The 23,732-nt window shown below is 44.0% G+C and overlaps 1 protein-coding gene across 5 annotated transcripts in view; it reads right to left on the reverse strand.

The window, feature by feature from the left end:
* The window catches only part of NIPAL3 (NIPA like domain containing 3), a 57,375-nt gene that overhangs the window by 17,041 nt on the left and 16,602 nt on the right, over positions 1-23,732 (reverse strand). For 4 of the 5 annotated variants that reach the window (XM_024928722.4, XM_003810772.5, XM_034958102.3 and 1 more), the window contains exons 2-6: positions 15,719-15,787; positions 13,733-13,904; positions 10,715-10,774; positions 6,316-6,461; positions 2,432-2,528 (exon numbers count right to left, since the gene is read on the reverse strand). In XM_024928722.4, the coding sequence (XP_024784490.3) occupies positions 2,432-2,528; positions 6,316-6,461; positions 10,715-10,774; positions 13,733-13,904; positions 15,719-15,787 (544 nt within the window). The remainder of the gene's footprint in view (positions 1-2,431; positions 2,529-6,315; positions 6,462-10,714; positions 10,775-13,732; positions 13,905-15,718; positions 15,788-23,732) is intronic. The other variant, XM_034958109.3, reaches the window with a different exon arrangement.

Here is a 23,732-nt window from a genome sequence, read left to right on the forward strand (position 1 = left end):
CTGTGCGGACTACATCCTAAAGGAGGGAGGAAAGCCAACCCCCTGCAGGTAATCCTAGACGTCACTTCTAAACTGCCAAGCATAGGCAGTAAGTTCAGTTCTCTGAGGCCCGGAGTGCCCAGCACTGTGGCCAAAAGGATCTGAGTGGATCAATGAACTTACCAGTCTCATGGCAACCACAGGAAAAACATGTGTTGGGTAAACAGCTTAGGAATTGTTGGGTTTTTTAGTGCTCAGTCACTTGTATTTTTTGTTGTTGTTGTATTTTTTTTTTCCTTTTTGTGGACAACAGGGTCTCGCTATATTGCCCAGGCAGGTCTCGAATTCTTGGGCTCAAGCTACCCTCCCATCTCTGCCTCCCTAATAGCTGGGATTACAGGCGTGAGCCTCCGCGCCCAGCTGGTCACTTGTATTTTTAAAAACATTTCTCCAGTGTTTTGGAATGCACATCCCTGTGCATATGTGCAAACATTTCCAATATGTGTGTATCTGTTTTCAAATTAGTCATGTGACCCTGAACTTAAATGGTAGGCATGTTATAAAATTTGTACAGGAATATAATTTAAAAGGCAGAGAAAAAATGATTGAAGTTCTAATATTCTCTCTGTGTACCCAGCGAAGCATCCTGCTCATCTCCCTGTGGAGACCCTTGCTCCACCCTACTGTTCAGAAATGTCTTCTAACTGCAGACTTTCAGACTGCCCTGCCAAACAGGAGTTAGAGACGGCCCCCAAGCGTGGTCCAGGTGAAGCCCCCGGTCCCTGCTGCTGTGCTTTGCTTTCCTATTCTTCAGCTTTGGTTTATTTCGCTTTCTCCTGCCAACACCCCCAACACGCAGTGTCTCTTGGGCTCCTCACCCATTAGGCTACTGTTTCCAAACGTCAGCAACCACTTAGGCACTTGTCATCAGGGAGTCCTTCTTAGTCAGAAGGGGATTGGCCAATGGCCTCAGAACCTTCTGGCCTTCCTACGTAAGAGGAGAGGATGTTTCAGGGCTGTGATCCTTCCCATCCACTTTGAAAACAAAGTCACCAAGGAATGAAGGACTGATTCATGCTATGATGTGGGTGAACTTCAGAATCATCATGCTCAGTGAAAGAAGCCAGTCATATCAGGCCACAAAGCATATGACTTTATTTATGAAGGTGTTCAAAAAGGTAAATCTACAGGGACAGAAGGTAGCTTAGTGGTTGCCTGAGGCTGGGAAATGGTGAACAGGGAGTGACTGCTAATGGGCACAGGGTTTCTTTTGGGGGTAACAAAATGTTCTAAAATTAGATTAGGATGATGGTTTCACAACTCTATGAAATACTAAAAACCACTGAATTGTATACTTTAAACAGGTGAACTTCATGGTATGTAAATTATATCTCAACAGAGCTGTTAAAAAATTAAGGAAACCCTGTCTTCGGTGACAGGTATCTATTTGGTTGATGGCTTGTGGCGGTGGTAGGGCACACAGTAGGAAGGTTGGAAGAAAAATGCACATATTAGCCACCTGTGCACATCTCATTTAACCCCCACTCCCTTCCGTGACTTGGATGTTCTCATAGGCCCCCCCCTTTAGAGAAGTGGACAGCGTGGCTTAAGGAGGGAGGGTCACTAGCCTGAGGCCACACAAGAGCAGCGTGGTAGCAGGCTTCACCAGCCCTGACACCAGCCTGCTCCTCCGCCTCTGTCTGCTTCTCCTCAGGAAGGATGGATTCCCCATAGCTCTATTTAGCTATAAAATTATATGCAGTTCTAGCCAGGCACAGGGCCTCATGCCTATAATCCTGGCACTTTGGGAGGCCGAGGCAGGGGGATCACTTGAGGCCAGGAGGTCAAGGCTGCAGAGAGCTAAGATTGTACCACTGCACTCCAGCCTGGGTGACAGAGCAAGACTGTCTCAAAAAAAAAAAAAAGGAAAAATTAATATGCAGTTCTAGCCTCAAGCTGATTCAGGAGCTATCTCTTCCACAGCACCCATCCCTCTAAAAGGAAAAGAAAAAATAGATGACAAAATCTAGTTTTACCTTTGAATCAGAATGAATTCCTAAGCTCTGATAGGTTTTGCATGGATCTTTTCAGGGCTCAATCGCTGGGGCATGCTCTACTACTACCGTCTCTGAAACAACCTAACTCACCTCATCCTCACTCTGCTTTATTCTTCCTCATTGGAATTGTTATTGCCCAAACTTACATGACCTATGAATTTGGCTAGTCGTTTACTGCTATTTTCTCCCTTTAGATTGGAGGCTCCTGGAGCACTGGAGTTTGCCTCCGGTCAGCAGGGACCCAGCTCCCCAGAGCCACTGATGGAGACAGAACAACCTCAGCCAGTCTCAAGCAACTTCTGTGTCCAGCGGCTACAGCTCTGCAAACAAAACCCACATTTCCATTTGGTGCTTCTTGGTGGTGGCAAAACTCAATCATCCAGATGCCAACTTACCAAGTAACGCCACCAAGAGAAGAATCACGACAATGTTGTTGGCGTTCTTCTCCTTGTAGAAGTAGAGCAGCAAGCAGAACAGAATGATCTCCACCAGCTGTGGAAGGCAGCAAGCAGGGGGGTCAGTGGGGACCACAGAAGTAGGCGAGACTGGGAGACCCTGGTGGGCTGGGCCATCACCAGAGTCACAGGGTTGAAAGGGAATGACTGAGCTATGATTCAGCATTTCCCAAACTACTGTTAGACGTTCAGGGGAAAAGGGAAACACAGAGTGAATCTCTCTAATCCCTGGCTAGTACTGAGAAGGAATTCCCTGTTGTCCTGAGGCTGAAGCTTTGAGGGTGACGTGCTGCTCTCATATCCACTCTTTCTTGGAGGGCCAAGATGCATCAGGCTGAGATGGTTTCTTCCCACTCCACTGCTCCATGGGCATCCCCATTAAAACAATGGGTTGGTCCAAGAGGGAGACACTTGTTCACCAACCTATTTGGTCAAGAATGTGAGGCCAGGCACGGTGGCTCACACCTGTAACCCTAGCACTTTGGGAGGCCAAGGCGGGTGGATCACCTGAAGTCAGGAGTTCAAGACCAGCCTGGCCAACATGGTGAAACCCGGTCTCTACTAAAAATACAAAAAAAAAAAAAAAAAAAAAAAATTAGCTGGGTGTGGTGGCATCTGCCTGTAATCCCAGCTACTCAGGAGGCTGAGGCAGGAGAATTGCTGAGATCATGCCACTGCACTCCATCCTGGGAGACAGAGCGAGGCTCCATCTCAAAAAAATAAATAACTACATAAATAAAGAATGTGAGTATACACTCCCTGTGCTCCCAGCCAAGCTTCCAGTGTGAAGCTTCACAGAGTAGAATGGGGAAGGCATTTGGAGTCAGGGAGACCTGGGCTGGAATTTGGGTCTGCCTCTAAACTAGTCGTGTGGCCTTGGGTAAGTCACTTAACTTCTCTAAACCTTAGTTAACCCTCTGTGGAGTAGGGTTAAGAATTCTTTTTATGGGCCCATAATCATAGCTTACACTAAATGACGTCTCCTTGTACGCCAGGCAGTGTTCTAAGCATTTTATCTACGTTAAACTCACTAAATCAGCACAATAACTCTACGAAGCAGGTACTACCACGATGGCGTGGCACAGAGGAATTTAAACCTGGACAGTCTGGCTCCCAGGCCCATGCACTTTCCTGCTAGGCCACACTGTCTGGTGCTCTATCAGTAGAAACTTACCATTAGACGACGGCAAGTCCGAGTTTGAGAAGCTCCCCCTCCTTGCATCAACAACTGTTCCTTTCTACCCCTTAAAAGCCCAGATATTTGCTAACACTTTCCCAAGAAGTTAAGCCAGCCCTAGCGCCCAGTGCAACTAAAGCAGAAAACTTTGACAACAGCTTAGTCCCATTTGCCTATCCCAAACCCCTTATCAAAGCTGATTTAGTATTAAAAAAACACAGAAACATTAATGGGCATTTTGAAACATTTAAAACATTCCTTCTAATTAGAGACCATAAAACACAGCTGCTTTCATTTCCCCCTGTTTCTTCTTTGTCTTTGTTCCAGTGAATCCATATTTTATCGAGTTGTCATTATAGTCAATGCACGATTTTGTACTGGGCTGTTTTTAGTTACCATAAACAATCTTCATGTTTTGTGAAGTTGTCATAATTATCTTTAATTGCTGCAGAATACTTCATCAAGTGGATGTGCCGTCAATCATCAACATTCCCAACCACTGTGCCTGCATTTGAGGGGTCCCAATTCTTCAGCCATTCTCCATGATTTTTTTTTCTTTTTCTTTTTTTGAGACAGGGTCTCACTGTGTCACTCAGGCTGGAGTGCAGTACTGTGATCATGGCTCACTGCAGCTTTGACCTCCAGGGCTCAAAGCTATCCTCCCACCTTAGCCTCCTTAGTAGCTGGTAATACAGGCATGCATCACCACACCTGGCTAATTTTTACTTTTTTTTTTTCCAAATAGAGACGGGGTTTTGCCACATTGCCCACACTGGTCTCAAGTTCCTGGGCTCAAGCAATCCTCCTACCTCGGCCTCCCAAAGTGCTGAGATTACAGGTGTGAGCCACCACATGTGGCCCGTTCTCCATGATTCTAAAATGAACACTGGAATAGCACTGGACATTATATCATGAGATGGCTGTGCATATGTGGTGCCTCCCAACAGTCCGTGAGTACTGTGGGCATGTCTCATTTATTTTTTATAACCATAGTGTCTAGTACACAGCAGACGCTCAATAAATATTGACTGAATTTGGTTTGGCCAAATCTCTCCAGCTGGCAGCACTGCCTCCCAGTCATGATGAAGTAAGACAACAGAATCATTCACTGAGCATCTACCACCTTCTGGGTGACTTAAATGCTACTTCCTGGATCTCCCAATAGCAATTTTAAGTCCAGAGATTCTTGCCACTTTACAGAGAGGGAAACAGAGAAGGAAAGCGACTTGGCTAAGGCCACACAGCACTTAGGAAGTCTTGGGCTTCAATCCTCTGAGTGAAAGGCCTGTTCTGGGGTAACGCTTTGCCCAAGGAGGCGGTCTTTTGCTCTGTCACCAACTACATGCTGGGGCTGGCTGCCTGTTGGGAAATGACACAGCCCCCATTTCAGGGGAAGTGATCCTCTGCCTTGTGGATAATCTGAGGAAAAAGGATGTTCCAGGGCCTCTAGACTCAATCAGAGACCAGGCTGTTTATGTCAGAGGAAAACAGTGAACACCTTTGTCGGCAGGCCACGGGGAAGGAAGATGGCACCTGAGGCCAGGTGGGCCCGGCCTTCAAATCCAACCCTGCTTTTATGAACTCTGAGCAGGTCAACTAACCTCTCAGAGCCCTGGTTTTCTCACCCATAAAATGGGAAGAACATTTACTTTATAGGGTTAAGAGAATCTGAGATGATATATAAAAATGTGTTTAGCACAGCGCAGGGCATGGAACAAGAACGTACCAGTAGCTTTATCACATACTTTAGATGTTTTCCTTAATCAGTTGATTTATAGACTTAAAATGGGATAGAACTGGGGCAGAGGACTGAGCTCTGGCGGAGGGGTTAGGAGACAAAATTTCCCGTGTCTCCTGGGCTTCTATCAGCAGTGTGATACTGGGAAAAAAAATAAAATAACATTCTTAAATGGTTTACAGTTTTAACTTTTTCTTCCCCTTACCATAAAAGTTTGAAATGGTTACTGTAGAAATTTTGGACAATTCATAAAGATGAAGAGGAAATAAGAACTGAGTCATAACACTATCTCCCAGAGCCAACTACTGATGGAATTTGCTTTCCCATCCAGGCCTTCCTAGGTATATTACATGACCACATACCTATACACACCTCTAAAAAATAAAACTGACATCATAATGGTTTTGATATTACTGTGTGGGGCACAGTGGCAGTTCATTCGTTCTCATTGTGTACAGTGATCCACTGTGTGAATACAACACAATTTATCCATTCTACTGCTGGGGGGCACTTGAGGAGTCTCCAGCCTGGAGTTATAAAAAATAATGTTGCTGTGAACATTCTCGTACATGTCATTTGAGAAACAAATGTATGCATTTCTGTTGAGTATAAAATGAGGGGTGGAATTCCTCCATAGGATATGTGGATGTTCAATTTGGTAATTAGTGTCAAATGTTCTTCCCAAGTGGCTGTACCAATTTACACTCCCACCAGTAGAGTTTTGATATTACATAAATGAAACAAGCATTTCGCCATGAGCTGTGTACTCTCCAGAAGCACAGTCTTTCATGCTGGTAAAATGTGCCGCAACTCACGGAATCCCCTATTGCTGGGTATTCACGTTTCTGGTTTCTAGGACTTGATCTCCCTCCTGCCATCTCAGGGGGAACGACTGGAGGCTTCTCTTACCATGTACAAAAGGAAAGGCCAGCTCACGAGGTGCCTGGTGACATTCTCGCCTGTCATCTTCTCGTGACTGTTGGGTGCGAATGTCACCAGCAGGTAGGTACCCACGACAGCCAAACCGCAGCCAACAAAGGACAAGACGTAGCGCCCTGCAGGGAAGAGAGGCTGTCACGGACTCATTGCAACAACAGGCCCAAGATACGGTACACGTTCTCAGCCATGAAAAAACAGACTTCTCCTGCAACATACCATGACCTGGTATTGTTTGTATTTTTGGTTTTTCTTTACTTTAAAAAATAAATGATTTTCCTTAATTTTGTTTAAAAAACAATTAATGTAAAAAAATAAAAAACTTTAATGAAGTATAACATGCATACAAAAAGTGCTTGAGGAATTCTCCCAAACTGAACACACTCATGAAACCAGCTCCCAGATGGAGAAAGAGAACATTAGCCGGATACTGAAATTTCTCATTTGTGAAATTGATCACTAGACCCCACCCTTTCGATTGCTAGACCCCACCCTCAGGGTTACACTATCTTGACCTGTAACAGCACTGATGGCTTTGCCTAGCTTTGTGCTTTATACAAATGGACCCATACAGTGTGATCTCTTTTGACTCAGCATGATGTTTCTGAGATTCATCTGCGTTGTGGGGCACAGTGGCAGTTCATTTGTTCTCACTGTGTACAGTCGTCCACTGTGTGAATACAACACAATTTATCCATTCTACTGCTGGGGGGCATTTGAGGAGTCTCCAGCCTGGAGTTATAAAAAATAATGTTGCTGTGAACATTCTCGTACATGTCATTTGAGAAACAAATGTATGCATTTCTGTTGAGTATAAAATGAGGGGTGGAATTCCTCCATAGGATATGTGGATGTTCAATTTGGTAGTTAGTGTCAAATGTTTTTCCCCAGTGGCTGTACCAATTTACACTCCCGCCAGTAGAGTAAGACAGTTCTAGTTACATTCTTGTCAAGACTTACATTTAGTCTTTTTCATTTTAGCCATGATGGTATTGCACTGTGATTTTAATGTGCATTTTACAGGTAACATTTTAAAGCTAAAATCACTTTATGGGCAAACTAAAAAAACAAATAAAATAAAACATAAAGGCAAACCTTCAGAGCTCAACACGTACCTTTTAAAAATTACCTCATCCTTTCTCAACTGGCTATTTAACCTAACGCCAAGGGAACTATATAATAACAATATAATTACTATCAATATTCTACTCCACAGACCTGTCAGAGAACTGTTAGTGGTCCAGGTGGCATGGCTCTTATCTCTCCCCTGGAGTCTTGTCACACTCCTATTGAACTCTGTAAGGTTGGTGAAAAGCCTCCAAGGTCCAGCCCAGCCCCAGGCAGCCAAAAAATGGCTGAGAGTTCTAAGACACACTTATGGTGACCACAGGCCTCTGGACTTTTCTGGGATAGAACTAATAGAACTAACTTTGCCTATTTCATCCCACTGTCTAGAGAAAATGTGATACCACGTTAAATGTCTTTTATCTTTATTCTCAGTACTAGGCCTCGTAAATGTAGGAGGTGCTCAAAAAACGGTTGTTCAATTGTTCAATGAATGAATGAGCCACGGTTAAACTCAATAAAGTAAGTCTGTTATCTAAAGTTTTCTTCAGGCAGGGATGGGTCTTACTCATCTCCACACCTGCAGTGTCCAACACAGGTCTAGCACTGAGTGAATGTTTGCTGAATGTAATGGAACTCCAGGTAAAACAGCCATATTCAGCTGTGCAGGTTGCTCACTGCACAAGGGCACCTGGCTCAATAGGTGAGATGGGCTAAAATCCAGCCCATGGTCTGCTCATCAAGGCTTGTGCCTACAAAACTACAGATGCCCAGAGGGGCCTTCTTTTTCCAAGTCACATAGGGCACTGCTTGGACTAGCACGGCTCTCATCCTAGGATTACCTAGAGTATTCCCAAAGGGATGCAAACTTCTATACTGGTCTTAGAACCAGCCCTAACCACCTTGCCCCATCATTAAGACTACTGAAATTCAGTCTGTCATTTGGCCTTCTTGGCAGTAGCTCCAAAGTCTCTACTTTTTTCTTTTGGCAAAGTTCCGTTTTTTTTTTTTAGAGTAAAATTCTTTTCTTTTTTGGCCTCTTGGTCATACCTTGATCTTATTCTATATCAATGATTCAGAGTGGTCCCCAAACTTGGCTGTATATCCACAACATCTTGGAAATTTTCTCTCCCTGAAGTTCTGTTTTAAAATTTTTCAGACATATATTAAAGTTCAAAAAGTTGTATAGTGAGTACCCATAGTCCCAACAGCCAGATTCTAAACTGACCTTTCATTATACTTGTTTTCTCACATACCTATCCATCTCTCTATCCATGCATTAATTCATCTTATTTTTGATGCATTTCAAAGTGATTTGCAGGCATCAGTATACACTTCACCCTGGGAAGCTCTATAAGAATGCCAATGCCCCGGCCCCAGCCCAGAGCTCAGAATCTCTGAGGACAGAGCTTGGGCCACCATCACGTCACTCCTCAACTCCTCAGTATGGCACATAAGGCCTACACATCAGCCAGTCCTCCATGTCTCACCGATCTCCCTCTCACTTTATTCATTACCCTCTGGCTACACAGCCTTACCGAGACTTGGACAAACCAAGCTTGTTCCTGCCTTGGATCCTTTGCACCTGTGGCTCCTGGTATGTGGAAAACCCTGCCCACAGACCTGGGGATGGCGATCTCCTTAGTATCACCTGGATCTGGGCTTAAAAATCACCTCCTTGTGTAAATTAGTTCAACGATTGTGGAAGACAGTGTGGTGATTCCTCAAAGTCCTAGAGGTAGAAATACCATTTGACCCAGCAATCCCATTACTGGGTATATACCCAAAGGAACATAAATTGTTCTATTATAAAGATACATGTGCACATATGTTCACTGCAGCACATTCACGATAGCAAAGACATAGAATCAACCTAAATGCCTATCAATGACAGAGGGATAAAGAAAATGTGGTACGTATACACCATGGAATACTATGCAGCCAAAAAAAAGAATGACATCATATCCTTTGAAGGGACATGGATGGAGGTGGAAGCCATTATTCTCAGCAAACTAATGCAGGAACAGAAAACCAAATACTGCATGTCCTCACTTTAAGTGGGAGCTGAATGATGAGAACACATGGACACATGGTGGGGGAACAATACACACTGGGGCTTGTTGGAGGGTGGGGGTTTGGGGGAGGGAGCCCATTGGGAAGAATAGCTAATGGATGCTGGGCTTAATACCTAGGTGATGGGATGATCTGTGCAGCAAACCACCATGGCGCATGTTGCCCTATGTAACAAACCTGCACATCCTGCACATGTACCCCTGAAATTAAATTAAAAGTTGGGGGGAAAAATCACCTCAGAGAGTCTGACCCTGATCAGTCTAGGAAAGTGTTCCCATCTCCCCAGTCCCCAAAAGCATTCAATTTTCTCTGAAAAACTCACTACAACCTAAAATTATTTCATTTAGTTGCTTGTTTATTGTATCTCTCCCCTCCCACAACACACACACACACACACACACACACACACGACTATAATCTCTGTGAGCAGAAGCCCCATCTTTCCTACTGCTGTATTCCCAGCACCTATAACACAACATGGGACTTAGTAGGTGTTTTGTGGGGAACGCTTCTTCCCCACTTCTTGGGTTTCCATGTGGAGGGACCTCCATTAAAGTGACGCTTCTGCCTCTTGCCCTATTGGTCCACATTTCTCAATTTAGGTGGAGCTAATCTTCTTAAAAAAATAAAAAAATTAAATACTGGGGCTTTGATCTTTTTTCTTCCTTCTCTGGCCCAAACTATGTGAGGCAATAATTCTGGCTAAGTGTCTCCACTCTGTAAACCCAAGTGTTTCTTGGGGGGACCCGCCCAAGGTCTGACTGGGAGCTGGAGGGTCCTGTGGGGAGAGTGCAAGGACATTCCCTTGGCTGCTCACCTGAGCAGCTTTATGCTTTAATCTAGCTCACCTAAAATGCTCTAATCTAGCTTTTATTAGGAGTAAGGCATGACTTCTGATCATCTGTGTTTGATTCCCATTGCTTTAGAACTCAGTCAGGGAGAGAGGGTTTCTTTTCTTAGGCCTCCTAAAATCCCAATAATAGATGCTCAAAATTGATCCAATGGGATGGATAAAAGTCCATTTTTAAAAGCCTCACCGATGATTCTGAGGTGTGGCCAGGCTTGAGAACCCCTGATTAAAAAATCCAGCTCTCAGGAGCCTGTTGAGGGCAGAACATAGAACCACAGAGGACAGCAGGAGGCAGATAACCTCTGAATTAGAGTGAACTGGTTTTACAATTAATAAAAAGCGTTCATATAAAATCAAGGACACAGCTCAAATCACTGAACTTACTCAGAAAGTCTTTCGGTTTCCACTTTTCCTTGATGAATATGATTCCTATGATGGCACTAGCTGAAAAATGAAGCACAAAGAAAAGGGAATTGAGGCTGCTGTCAGCTAAAGGGCATCCCTTCACCCATGCCCTCTGGGTGGCTTCTTTGCATTGGAGCTTGGTACTTCCTAACCTGTCACTCATGCTGCCAAGAGCTTGGTTCCTGTGTGATTCCATCTAGGAAAGGGAGGCTCAGAGAGGAGCCTTCCTTCCTGAGGATTTCCTACAAGGCTAGAAGCATTGAGTACCTGCTGTGTGACAGGCAATTTACACAAGTTATTTCTGGCATGTTCACCCTTGGAGGTGGGTACTCTCATTATTCCTATTTGACAAATGGGGACACTGAAGCTGAGAGAGGTAAAGGGCCCACTCGAGATCATGAAGGTGGTAGGGGAAGGCAAGACTTGAACCCAGGACTGCAGGAGGCCAGGCTCTTACTTCTTCCACTGTAACACCCACCTCTGATATTTCCCCCGGCTCTTTCCTCTCCCTGGCTCTTACACGTTCACAGATGTACTCAAACGCCCTTGGGACTGCCCGAAAGGATAGGGCTGGCAGTCACTGTGAACAGACCTGGATCACTCACTACCCTAGTTCTGCCTCTTCTGGCTGTGTGTCCTTGGATATGTCACTTCACCTGAGTCTCAGTTCTCTAGTCTATGAAATACGGTGTTAGATCCAGCTGGCACCAGCTCATAGAATGTTAAATATTTTGTTAAATATTCGGAAAACCATCCGTAGCTTGAAATCAGCCACAGTGGGAGTGATAATGTCTATACCATATAAACTGGCAAGCGCTACAAATCAGGTCTTCCTTTTCTCCTTTCCACTTTTCCATCCCCTTTCTCCATCCCTCCATCTCCTCTTCTTTTTCTTCTCCTTTGTCTCTCTGAGAGGTGGTTTACCAGCCCACCATTGAAAATTACTTTTCTGAATGATAGGGGTAATTCAATGATATATGTAAGTCATTTGGCACACAGTCAATCTCAATAACTAAGCTAGTATTATTACTAAAAGTACCTGGAGCTGTGATGGTTAAGTCATAGATATCCAATAAGTGATAATCATTATTATTTTTAATATTACTCCTCACTGGATGACCTCAGAAGCTATAGGGCCCCTTCATTTCCAGTGGCTGATATCTGAAGTTTTATCATTATAACTTGGCCTCTTTAAAAAAAAAAAAGAATTTGGTTATTTGAACCTTATTAAAATTCGAAGACTAATATTTAAAGCACCAGTCACTTAGACACTTATTTCTCATTGTGAAAAAGGTTTGGGAGCCCTTTGGAGATACCTGCAGTGGGCAGAGCAGAGTGATAAGGCTACAGGTATGATCACATACAGGGGCTGGGGAGTAACATAACACAAACATAGAAAATGGTCTGGAAGTAAGACAACAGGGAAAGGCTGAGACTCTGGCAAACTACTTGCCTCAGCTAAAGACATTCAAATTACATTAAAAAAGTACTGTGTGGGAAAAAACACACACCATGTCTGAGGACCTCATTCACTTTGCAAGCTGCCAGTTCAGCAACCCTGGTTAGGAAAAACCGGGACTTATAACAGGATCAGGGAAAGTAAATAGGTTTCTGCTCCCTTGCCACCTCTTGGTGATTGGTAGTAACTGTTGGAAGCACTGAGAATTCTGAGGCCCCATCTATGCTCTCCAGGAAGGAGTGCCATGATTGATTAACGATGTCTGCCTTGAGCACAGGAAGGGAGGGGCACATAGTTACCATGCGTCTGCCATCCCTTGCATAGAAGAGAACCTCTTAACTCAAGGAGGAATAAGACCCAAAATATGACTTTCTCCTTTAAGAGCAGAGAAGAGCATCTGGGCAGAGTAGTGCTTGCCAGCAAAATGGAAAGAAATATTTCAAAGCAAGTTCATTGTCCTGGCTGCTATGCACACAAAAAAGCTATTGTTCACTAATCTACTAACATCTTTTCTTTAAGAAGAATTTTTTTTTTCTAATTCTGTTTTGCTTGTGTTCTCATGAACATTAAAGCTCCCTTGTCTTTTAGTTGGTTCAAATGTTCTGAAACACTGGTTCAGTGATTACAGAAATCACAGAAAGCCGGCAGATGAGAAGGTTAATGGCCAGTGTGGTGGCTTACAATTGTAGTCCCAGCACTTTGGGAGGAAAGGCAGGCAGATAGTTTGAGCTCAAGAATTTGAGACCAGCTTGGCCTGGCCCCAAACCCTACAAAAGCTTAATTTGTATTTTCAATAGACGGGGTCTTGCTCTGTCACCCAGGCTGGAGTGCAATTGTGTAATCGAAGCTCACTGCAGCACTCAAACACTGGACTTAAGGGATCCTCCTGCTTCTGTTTCCCAAGTAGCTAGGACCACAGGTGCATACCACCATGCCCTGCTAATTGTTTTTCTTTTTTGTTTGTTTGTTTCATTTTGTAGAGATGGGGGTCTCTCCATGTTGCCCAGGCTGGTCTCAAACTCCTGGCCTCAAGCGATCCTCCCACTTCAGCCTCCCAAGTAGCTGGGATTACAGGTACAAGCCACTGCACTCAGTGACAAGCTTAATGTATCTTGATGGTGAAAAGATGCATGGGTAAAGGTTTATCTTCCTTCTTCTTTTAGAAATAAAAAGCAATTCTAATAAGCTTTCTGAATCTTAAACAGATCCTGGAGCCAGACAGCCCAGTTCATATCCCAGCCCTGTTACTCACTAGCTGTGTCATTTGGGGAAAGTAATTTCATTACCCCGTGCCTCAGTTTCCTCATCTGTTAAATGGGGATAACAACAACATCTCCCTCAACAGGTGGCTGGAGGATTAGCAGAATTAATATCTGTAAGCACTTACAGGGCCTGGTGTGTCTGAAGCCCTTTGTATTAGGCTATTATTCTCCAAGCTAAAGCTGGTTTGTTCAATGGGCACCTTTGATCCTGGCGGTGGCACTCTGGTCACGCAGCTGGGAGCACCCCAGGGGAGGGTGGGGCAGCCCTGGTCTTACCTATCACAGAAACTGCACTGAGGGGCACGATGAGTGACAGCGGCGCGAAGGCGTAGGAGGCGAACACACCCAGCTCGCCCAGAAGCATCAGGAACAGGCCCAGCCACCATGTCTTGGTCTTGAAATAGGCCCGGGAATCCTTGGAGCCTGCCAGGCGGATGTGGCAGTACTTCTAGAAACCCGAGAAATAATGCAATTTGCTCAGATGTTTGGGGAAAAAAATGCTATGATGTAGGTACCCTAAATCTACCCCCAACTTGCAAATAAATTGGGAAGACTTGTCAGGTTCTTGTGGAGTCCTGACTCAGAGAAGAGTAAGACAGTAGGGATCTAAATACTAGATCTAAATTCTAGGACAGTAGCTCTCCAACAGGCTGGGAATCCTTATAATCCCCTGAGAAGCGCTGTCAAAATACCCACCTGGGCCTCTTCCTGAGTCAGTCTCAGAGAGGTGTGGATGAGCCTGAAAACAGGCATTTCTAATGCACGTCACAGGCAATGCAGTCTCAGGGTGGGAGCCATAGTCTAAGGATCCCACTTGGCCTGGCCCTTGGGTCGACCTCCTCCCTCTCTCTGCAGTTTCCAGGATTCCCCACGTTTGGATGACTGCGTGTTCGGCACACTCCTTCCTGTCTACATGCCAGCAGCTCTCGCTGGGCAGTTGTGTGGGTATCAGTGGGCCTTGCTCTCCCTGGGGTGGATACGTGGCTCAAGCATGGTCAATATTCTTTTTTGGGGGGAAATGTGAACCCGGGACATCGAAACTGAAGCAGTAACTAAAGCAGGCTAGAAAGTCATGTTGACTTAGAGGGCCAAATCTGCCATTTGGGGAGGATCATGATGTGGGCTGCCCAGAAGCAGATAAACAACCAGAGATGCTGCCCTGGAGAAAGAAGAGAATGAACCAGACAAGTAGCTAAGAGACCACGTGGTCTCAGCGACACACAGAAACATACACATCCCAGAGCTGAGATGCATAGAGTACAGGTGAACAAGGCACAAGTGTGTGCCCACAGGGATCACAGTCTCCTGCCTGCTCCAGGGAGGGAGAGCAGTTCACTGCAGGCAGAAGCTGGGCAGTGCTGGTGGAGTGAAGCCGGCCAGTGTGCTGTGGGATTCATCCTGTTAGCAGGTATCAAGTCTTATTTGGGTTTCCCAGAAGCAGTCCCTGAGACAAGAATGTGGGAGCAGGTAGTCTGTATGAGATAATTCCAGGGAGCACGAGTAAGGGAAGGGGAAAGTGAGGCAGGGAACAGAGATGAAAGGTGCATTCATGAGCGAATTAGTCCCGTGGGCAACTGGGACTCAGTCCCACAGGGGACCCTCTGAAAAACCCTGTGAATCTCACCTTAGAATCATCCTAGCAGAGGATAAGAGCCTGGGGCATTTATTCCCTGCCTCCCACCCCTGCTGGCAGAAGGCAGCCTCCAGGGGCATTAACGTCCTGCTCCCCCAGGGCACACCCCAACTGTGCCTGCATGCCAGTAACACCAGCTCCTTGGTGCCCCCATGAGAAGCTCATTAGCTATCAACTTGCTACACACCACAGCTGCTTGTGAACTCAGACAGGCCGAGGGGATTTGGAGGTCAGTGGGGGGATCCACAGCAGCTGTAGAGGGCATCCCTGAGGCTTTTAAGTAACGAACAGTGCTGTAATTAGAGTTGAATTTAACAAAACTATGGTAATTCCAGCAGCTTTGCAGCAAGGCAAAGAGGGATGAGACCAGAGCCAGAGAAGCTAGCAGGAGGTCACTGCAAAGCCCAAGGAGAGACAGTGAGGACCTGGCTAGGAGGGCGAGGGCGGGATGGAGTGGGGCCACTGAATCAAGAGAAATCCTGGAATGGCCCACAAGGTATTGTCCCAGGTGCAGCCCAGGGATGCAGTAGGCAAGGCCCTGCAGAGAGGAGGCAGCTGGACCTGGATAAGACACCCTGACTTGTCTGCTGTGTCTCTGTCCCCAGACAGTGCTGGTAACTGAAACTTACCTGGAGGTTAAGCGCAATGCTGACCACGAGGTGCCCGAAGATCGCCAAGAGGGCGCCAATCAGGTTTTCCTGTAAGGAAAGTTCACAGGAGTGGACATGATTTGGGCACAAGCCAGGGGGCCCCAGGACACTTCTGACATTCAACCATTTGCTGCCCCAAAACAAAACCAGAAAAACAATATCAGTGACAAAGCCACACTCCAGACCCACAACTGGAATTTTACTACTCAAGGTTAATCTGGCTGCTTTGCTGGTTTACAAAATGCTGCCCTGAATTGGATACTTTGGTGGCCCGATCACACTGACCTGACAAGGTCTAAACCTGCTGTGCTATTCCCTTTAAAGTATTAACTTGCCACCATCTTGTGCAGAAAAGCAACATTCCAAAATCAGAATTTAAAAGAGAAATACAGGCCAGAGAATACTTTTTGCTATCTTGTCAATAGTGTCTTCAATTTCCCAGAGGGTTTCAATGAAACTCTTTTAACTGGCTCACTTGCTTAGGGCATTGTCAATTACTCAATTTATAAAAAGTTAATTTACATCACCTATGAGTTAGGTTCAGACTACCTGGCATGGAATTTTGTACTTTCTAAAATGATTACCAAACATATATTCATTGTAGACTAAATAGGAAATATATATAGATAAAAATAATAATATCTTAGACAAGGTAGCATGAGAAAAAAATGAAAAAAATAACAATAACAACACCACCATAATAGAAAAGTCACTTTTAATTCTATAACCCAGAGATAATGACTATAAACATTTTGGTTCTTATTCCTGCAAACATTTTTCTGTCCATAAATTTACATATCAATGGAAATGTTAATTTACTTTATAAAAATAAGATTACCATCTGTTTTATAATCTGTTTTTTTACTTAACATATTGCGAGCACATTTCCCTGTCAGGCATACCTAATTTGTCATTTTTATTAAATGTCAAATAACTCCTTATTTTTGGATGTGCCATATTTTAGATCATTGCTTTGCTATTACTGGATATTTAGGCTGTTTCCTTTATTATTAATTTTTCATTTAACTTTATTTTAGAGTTGGGGTAAATGGGCAGGTGTGTTACATGGGGAAATTGTGTAATGCTGAGGTTTGGGTTTCTAGTGAACCCATCACCCAAATAAGTGAACACAGTACCCAATCGGTAATTTTTCAACTCTCACCCCCACCCCTCCCCGTTTTGGAGTCCCCCGTGTCTATTATGTTTCCTTTTAAAAAAACAATGCTGTGATTGAATAGCCTGGTGCACACATTTTTGTGCGTTTGTATGGATTAGTCCCTTGGGACAAATTCTTATAAGTGGAATTGCTGGATCAAAGTGTACTAGCATCTAAACCACACTACAGCAAGCCCCCAACACACCCTCCACCCGCATTCCACCACTGAACACCAAGGAATGCTCTATGCTGGCCAATGCTGCAACCTCCTTCCCAGCATGTTCTCTTCCCAACCCCGCCTGGCTCCCCTCCCTGGTGAAATCCTGCCCATTCTTTAAGGCGGGGGACAGGCCCTAGGGAATCGGCAGTTAACAAGACAGACAGTCCTCACTGTCATATGTTCAGTCCATCTGGAAAGACAGATAATTAGCAAGCTGCCCCGCAGTGGCCAGAGCTGGCCGAGGCTTCCCCCTCAGGACACAGTCAGCAGTAACAGTGAAGTCAACCCTCCCCCCTGACCTCTCCTAGATCTCGGGGCTTAGAGAGCTGAGGGCAGGTCTTCCCTGAGAAGGGGCAGTTGGCCAGGGACGGGAGAGGGCAGGAGGACCGAGAGGGAGGCCCACCAACTGAAATCACTATGGATAGCTGTCCTTAACTTCTCTCCCAACAAGGCTCAGCGCTGCCACAGAAGGGAAAGATGTGGAGCCAGGGGACCCCAGTCTAGTCCCAGCTCTGCCACAACCTCACCACACCTGAGATGTGTCCCCCACCTGGAAAAGGTCAGAGCTGGGAACTGATTCTGACTCACCCGATGAGCAGCAAGACAGAATAAAGCCACCTGCAGGCAGAACACGTCCTTCCTGTAGGATGACAGGATCTCAGAGCTAAAAGGCTCGCTGGAGACCTGCCCAGCCAGGGTTTCCCCAGCTGAGTTCCCAGAGATGCTAATGGGGTGCCAAGGCAAGAAAAGCACCATGTAGTTAAAGGCAATGCATCCTCTACCCACTGCTGGGAGGCCCCCAGAGCATGTTAGAGGCTCTCAGGGGAGTTTCTCCTTGTCTAACTCAGGTTCTCAAACTCATTTGGCTCTAGAACTCTTAACCTGGAATCCAGCCATCAGCATCTGGAGTAAACATCTATGACTGTCGCTTGACTAACATTTTAATCCTTTCCTTTTCTTCTGATAAATGACACCCTGATTTTGCTGGGGAGGACTCTCCTCCGCCCCCTCCCCATTGGACACAGTCTTATTGGAACTGTCATTCCCAGTGCTCCATCCTCCCTAGACATCACGGCCCAAGTGTGACCCAAGCCAGGCAGCCCAGAATCTCTTTCTCTGGGATCCAGATCTTGGACTGAGAAACACAAAGGCTGAAGAAAGGTTGACTCCCTTCAGCCCAAGGTGAGGCCTGAGCAAATCATTAGTTGCCGCTCCTCAGGACCCTGGAGCCACCCTGGTTCCAGACCTCCTGGTTCCAGACCTTCCTGAAGCCAGGAACAGCCCAATTTTGCTTAAGAACTTGCTTCTGTTACTTGCAACTAAAAAGCTCAACAGAATCAACACTTTGTGGAAAGCATTTTGGGACATGTTTATTATTAGCCCAACTTCTCATAAACATGAGCGAGGTTTTTTCTTCCCCCTTAGAGCCATGGCTTTGGTGGACAAAAAAGGCAATCTGCTTTTATTTTGTAAAAAGAAATATGTTATTCAAATTTAGTTTTTTGAAATAAAACCTTACCACAGAACTAATTATTATACATCTAACAAATTGTATTTACAAATATAATGAATCTTAGTTTCAATATTTTTTTGAGATGGAGTCTCACTCTGTCGCCCAGGCTGGAGTGCAGTGGCGCAATCTCGGCTCACTGCAAACTCCACCTCCTGGGTTCACGCCATTCTCCTGCCTCAGCCTCCCAAGTAGCTGGGACTACAGGCGCCCGCCACCACGCCCGGCTATTTTTTTGTATTTTTAGTAGAGAGGTGGGTTTCACCATGTTATCCAGGATGGTCTCAATCTCCTGACCTCATGATCCGACCGCTTCGGCCTCCCAAAGTGCTGGGATTACAGGCGTGAGCCACCGCGCCCAGCCAGTTTCAATATTTTAATGCTCCTTGCATACAAAAAATTATTTTATAACTTTCCATTTAAAAGGTCAATTATAGAACATCTGCTTCTGGGAAGATGGAGTAGATGTACTTTTCCCTATTCTTCCTGCTACGTACAACTAAAACCCTGGTCATCACATATAAGGCAAACAAAAGGCCAGGCACGGTGGCTCACGCCTGTAATCCCAGCAGTTTGGGAGGCCAAGGCGGGTGAATCACCTGAGGTCAGGAGTTCAAGACCAGTCTGGCCAACACGGTGAAACTCCATGTCTACTAAAAAAAATAAACAACCCAAAAATTATCTGGCCGTGGTGGTGGGCGCCTATAATCCCAGCTACTCAGGAGGCCAAGGCAGGAGAATCACTTGAACCCAGGAGGCAGAGGTTGCAGAGAGCCGAGATTGCGCCATTGTACTCCAGCCTGGGTGACAAGAGTGAAACTCCGTCTCAAAAAAAAAAAAAAAAGACAAACATAAGACAATTCTGAATGCAGAGAGAAGAAGGCAGACAAGCTAGAAAAGTTGGGACCCCAGGAATGGCATATTGGTGAGCTTCTTGGGTATTCTGTATTCTTTTTGCCTCATACATCCCAAACTTGTAGGCGAAGAAGCCAGCACTCTGGAAATACCAACAGGGGTGGAGCAGGGTAAAAAAAAAAAAAAAAGCCCCAAGAAAAGCCTCCTCTCACTACCAAAGGACAAGCTGATGGGAAGCTTGGCAAGAAAAACACTTTTAGACAATAACCTCACTATTCTAAACACCACAGAGAACAAGGCATCTGTACATCTGAATGTTTGTGCCCGCTGCCCCCTAAGTTTATATGTTGAAGTCCTAACCCCTAAGGGAATGGTATTAGGAGGTGGTGCCTTTGGGAAGTGACTAGGTCATGCGGGTGGAGCCCTCATGAATGGAATTAGTGTTCTTATAAAAGAGGCCCAAGAGAGGCTGCTCGCCCCTTCCATCACGTGAGGACAGAGAGAGGAAGTGCCGTCTGAGGTGGCGTGCCCTCACCAGACACCCAATCTGCTGGGGTCTTGATCTTGGACTTCCCAGCTTTCAGAACTGTGAGAAATACATTTCTGTTTTTATAAGCTACTCAGTTTATGGTATTTTGTTACAGCAGCCCAAATGAACTAAGTCAGCCCCTCAACTCCCCTGTTGGGACTATCAGGGAAGGCTAAGCAGGGAGCCAGTGGCAAGGTGTCCTCCTCCCCATGGTGTCAACGGAGACCACACAGAGAGGCTAGACTTCTACCTTTGATGCAGAAAAGTTTTAAATTTTGATGAAGTCTAATCTATCTATTGTTTTGTTGTTTATGCTTTTGGTGTCATATTTTGTGACAATAGCATCATGGGTGGGGGAGAGAGATGGAGCTATATAGGTGCGACATTTCATGTACTACTAAAATTAAGTTGGTGTTAATCTGAACTAGATTGTTATAAATTAAGGTGTTAATTGTCATCCTCAGCACAATCACTAAGAAGATAACTCAAAATATATAGTGGAAGAAATGACAAGGGAATTAAAATGGTACACTACAAAATATATCTATTTAACACAAAAGAAGCCACCAATGAAGGAACTGAACTAAAAGAGACAAAAACTTGATCTAAAATATCACCTTTATTTTCTTCTAAGAATTTTATTTCTTCTAAGAATTTTAGCTCTTACATTTAGCTCTCCGATCCATTTTGAGTTCATTTTTATGCATGGTGTGAGGTGGGAATCCAATTTCATTCACTCTTGTCCATGTGGATATCCAGTTATTCCTGTGCTATTTGTTGAAAAGACTATTCTTTCTCCATTGAATGGTCTTAGCATCTTTGTTGAAATCAACTGACCATAGATGTATGGGTTAATTTCTGGACTCTGAATTCTATCCCATTGATTTATTTGTCTGTCTTTATGCCAGTACCATATTGTCTTGACTACTATAGTTTTGTAGTAAGTTTTGAAATCAGAAGTATGAGTTCTTCAACATTGTTCTTCTTCCTCCAAGATTGTTTTGGCTATTTTGGGTCCCCTGGACTTCCATATGGATTTTAGGATCAGCTTGTCTCGAGGTAGTTCCTATAATTTCCCTTGTGATTTTTTTCATTGACTTGTTGGTTATTTAGGAGCGTGTTGTTAAATTTATACATATTTGTGAATTTCCCACTTTGTTTTTGTGAATTTCCTTTTGTGATTGATTTTTAATTTCATTCCATTGTGATCAGAAAACATACTTTGTATAATTTCAATATTTTAAATAATGAGACTTGTTTTCTGTCCTAATATATGCTCTATCCCAGAAAATGTTCATGTGCACTTAAGAAGAATTTGTATTTTGCTTTTGTTGAGTGGAATATTCTATAGATTTCTGTCAGGTCTAGTTGCTTTACAGTGTTGTTCAAGTCTTCTATTTCCTTGCTGATCTTCTAATTGTTCTATCCATTAGTAAAAGTGGGGTATTCGCTATTCAAGTCTTTGGCTATTATCGTGTATTTCTTCCTTTGATTCTGTCAGTTTTTGCTTCCTGTATTTTGGGGCTGTGTAGGTGCATTTATTTTACAATTGTTACATCTTCTTGATGAATTTACCCCTTCATAATAATATAATGTCCTTCTTTGTACCTTGTAACAATTTTATCTTCAAGTCTATTTTGTTTAATATTAGTATAGTTACTCCAGCTCTCCTTTGGTTATTTACATGAAATATCTTTTTCTTTTTTCTTTTTTACTTTCAATCTATTTGTGTCTTTGAATTTAAAGGGAATCTTTTGTAGATAGCACATACTTGAATGTTTTAAAATATATATTCTGCCAATCTCTGCCTTTTACTTGGAGAGTTTAATCTACTTACATTTAATAATAATTAGTAATAAGAAAGGACTTCTGTCATTTTGCCATTTGTTTTCTGTAGTCTCTTTTTTTCCTCAATTCCTCCATTACTGCCCTCTTTTGTGGTAAATAGATATGTTTTCTAGTGTGCCATTTTAATTCCCTTGTCATTTATTTTACTGTGTATTTAAGAGTTATTTTCTTAATGGCTGTGCTGAGGATTATAATTAACACCTTAATTTATAACAATCTAGTTCAGATTAATAGTAACTTAATTTTAGTGTTATACAAAACTTTGCTCCTATATAGTTCCATCTCTCTCCCCCACCCATTATGCTATTATTGTGACAGATTTCTTAATTCCTTTTAAAACGTAATCATCCAATACGGGTAGACAGAATTCTGCCTTCCTTTCATTTGGAAATTATATCTAACTGGAGCCTCCATGTCTCTCTTTTCCTTCCCAATCAATAGAAGGAACTCAGTTTATGTTTCCTGAATAAATGACTTAATCTAAGCACAAATAAATGGCAATAATTGAGAGAGTGCTGAGAAAAAGGTGGAATGTCAAAGGAGGAATTTACTCTGGGCACAAGACCTGAACTACTTGGCTTAATATTATGTGGCAAAGGCAGTATGGAAGGACTATAGCTAAAATTTAGGCTCTCAGACTTCCAGCCTGAGGTTTTTTTTACATGCCTGGCCTCCTCTTCCAACCTTCACATGGCACCTGGCCTGAGGCAGAGCATACCCAAACCCCTCAACCCATGTGTGGCCTGAAGAGGACTGCAGAAGGCAACCTACAACGTATAGTATTTTGTGGAAACTAAGAGGACATCATAATCCTAAGGAACTGCTCCAGCACAATAAGTGTGTGGAGTGTGGTTATTCAGAGGTTAGGTTCTAGAGTCAGGCAGACCTCACCTTGAATCCAGCCTCTGTCCTTCATGACACTGTGACTCAGACATACCTTTGGGCATTTGTTTCCTCAACTGTAAAATGGAGTTATTAACGGTACTTACTCCTCAGGGCAGCTGCAAGAATGAAACAAGATAAACCCATGGAAGTAACAAAGCACGATTCCTAGCACAAGTCAGAGGGTTTACGGATACAGATTTCTTTACTATGGGGCTTCTCAGAGCCTTCAATAAATATTAGCTATCATAGTTAGAGTCATCCATCATTAACAATAGGGCATCGTGAGAACTTCCTACGTGTTAGGCACATGCCAGTGGGAGGTGATCGGGTTTACTAGAGAGAGCTCAGCCTTTGGAAACTGACAGACTAGCCTTGTTGTAAAGATTAGAGATGATGACGACAATGATAATCATAAACTAACATTTATCAAGCACTTACTATGTGCCAAGTATTACTCTAAGTACTTTAAACGTATTAACTCATTTAATCCTCATAACAACCTTTTAAGGCAGGTACTATTATCATCTAATTTTACAGTGAGGAAGCTGAGGCACAGAGGATAAGAGATAGCTAGTAAGTGGCTGAAGAAGGATGGGAACCCAGGTAGTCTGACACCAGAGCCCATGCTCAGAATTATTATGTCAAACTATATAATATATAAAGCTCTATAACAGGCCTGGAACAGGGTAGGTATTGAATAAATAGTAGCTATTATTAGGAGTTGGGGAATTGGTTCTTGACCCAGTAACTCCCAGGCTAGTGCAGAATACAGACACTAAAAATATTACAATCTGGCCGGGCGCGATGGCTCACACCTGTAATCCCAGCACTTTGGGAGGTTGAGGCGGGCAGATCACCTGAGGTTGGGAGTTCGAGACCAGCCTGACAAACATGGAGAAACCCTGTCTCTACTAAAAATACAAAATTAGCCGGGCATGGTGGCACATGCCTGTAATCCCAGCTACTCGGGAGGCTGAGGCAGGAGAATCA

The sequence above is a fragment of the Pan paniscus genome, chromosome 1 (genome assembly GCF_029289425.2).
Source record: "Pan paniscus chromosome 1, NHGRI_mPanPan1-v2.0_pri, whole genome shotgun sequence".
NCBI lineage: Eukaryota > Metazoa > Chordata > Mammalia > Primates > Hominidae > Pan > Pan paniscus.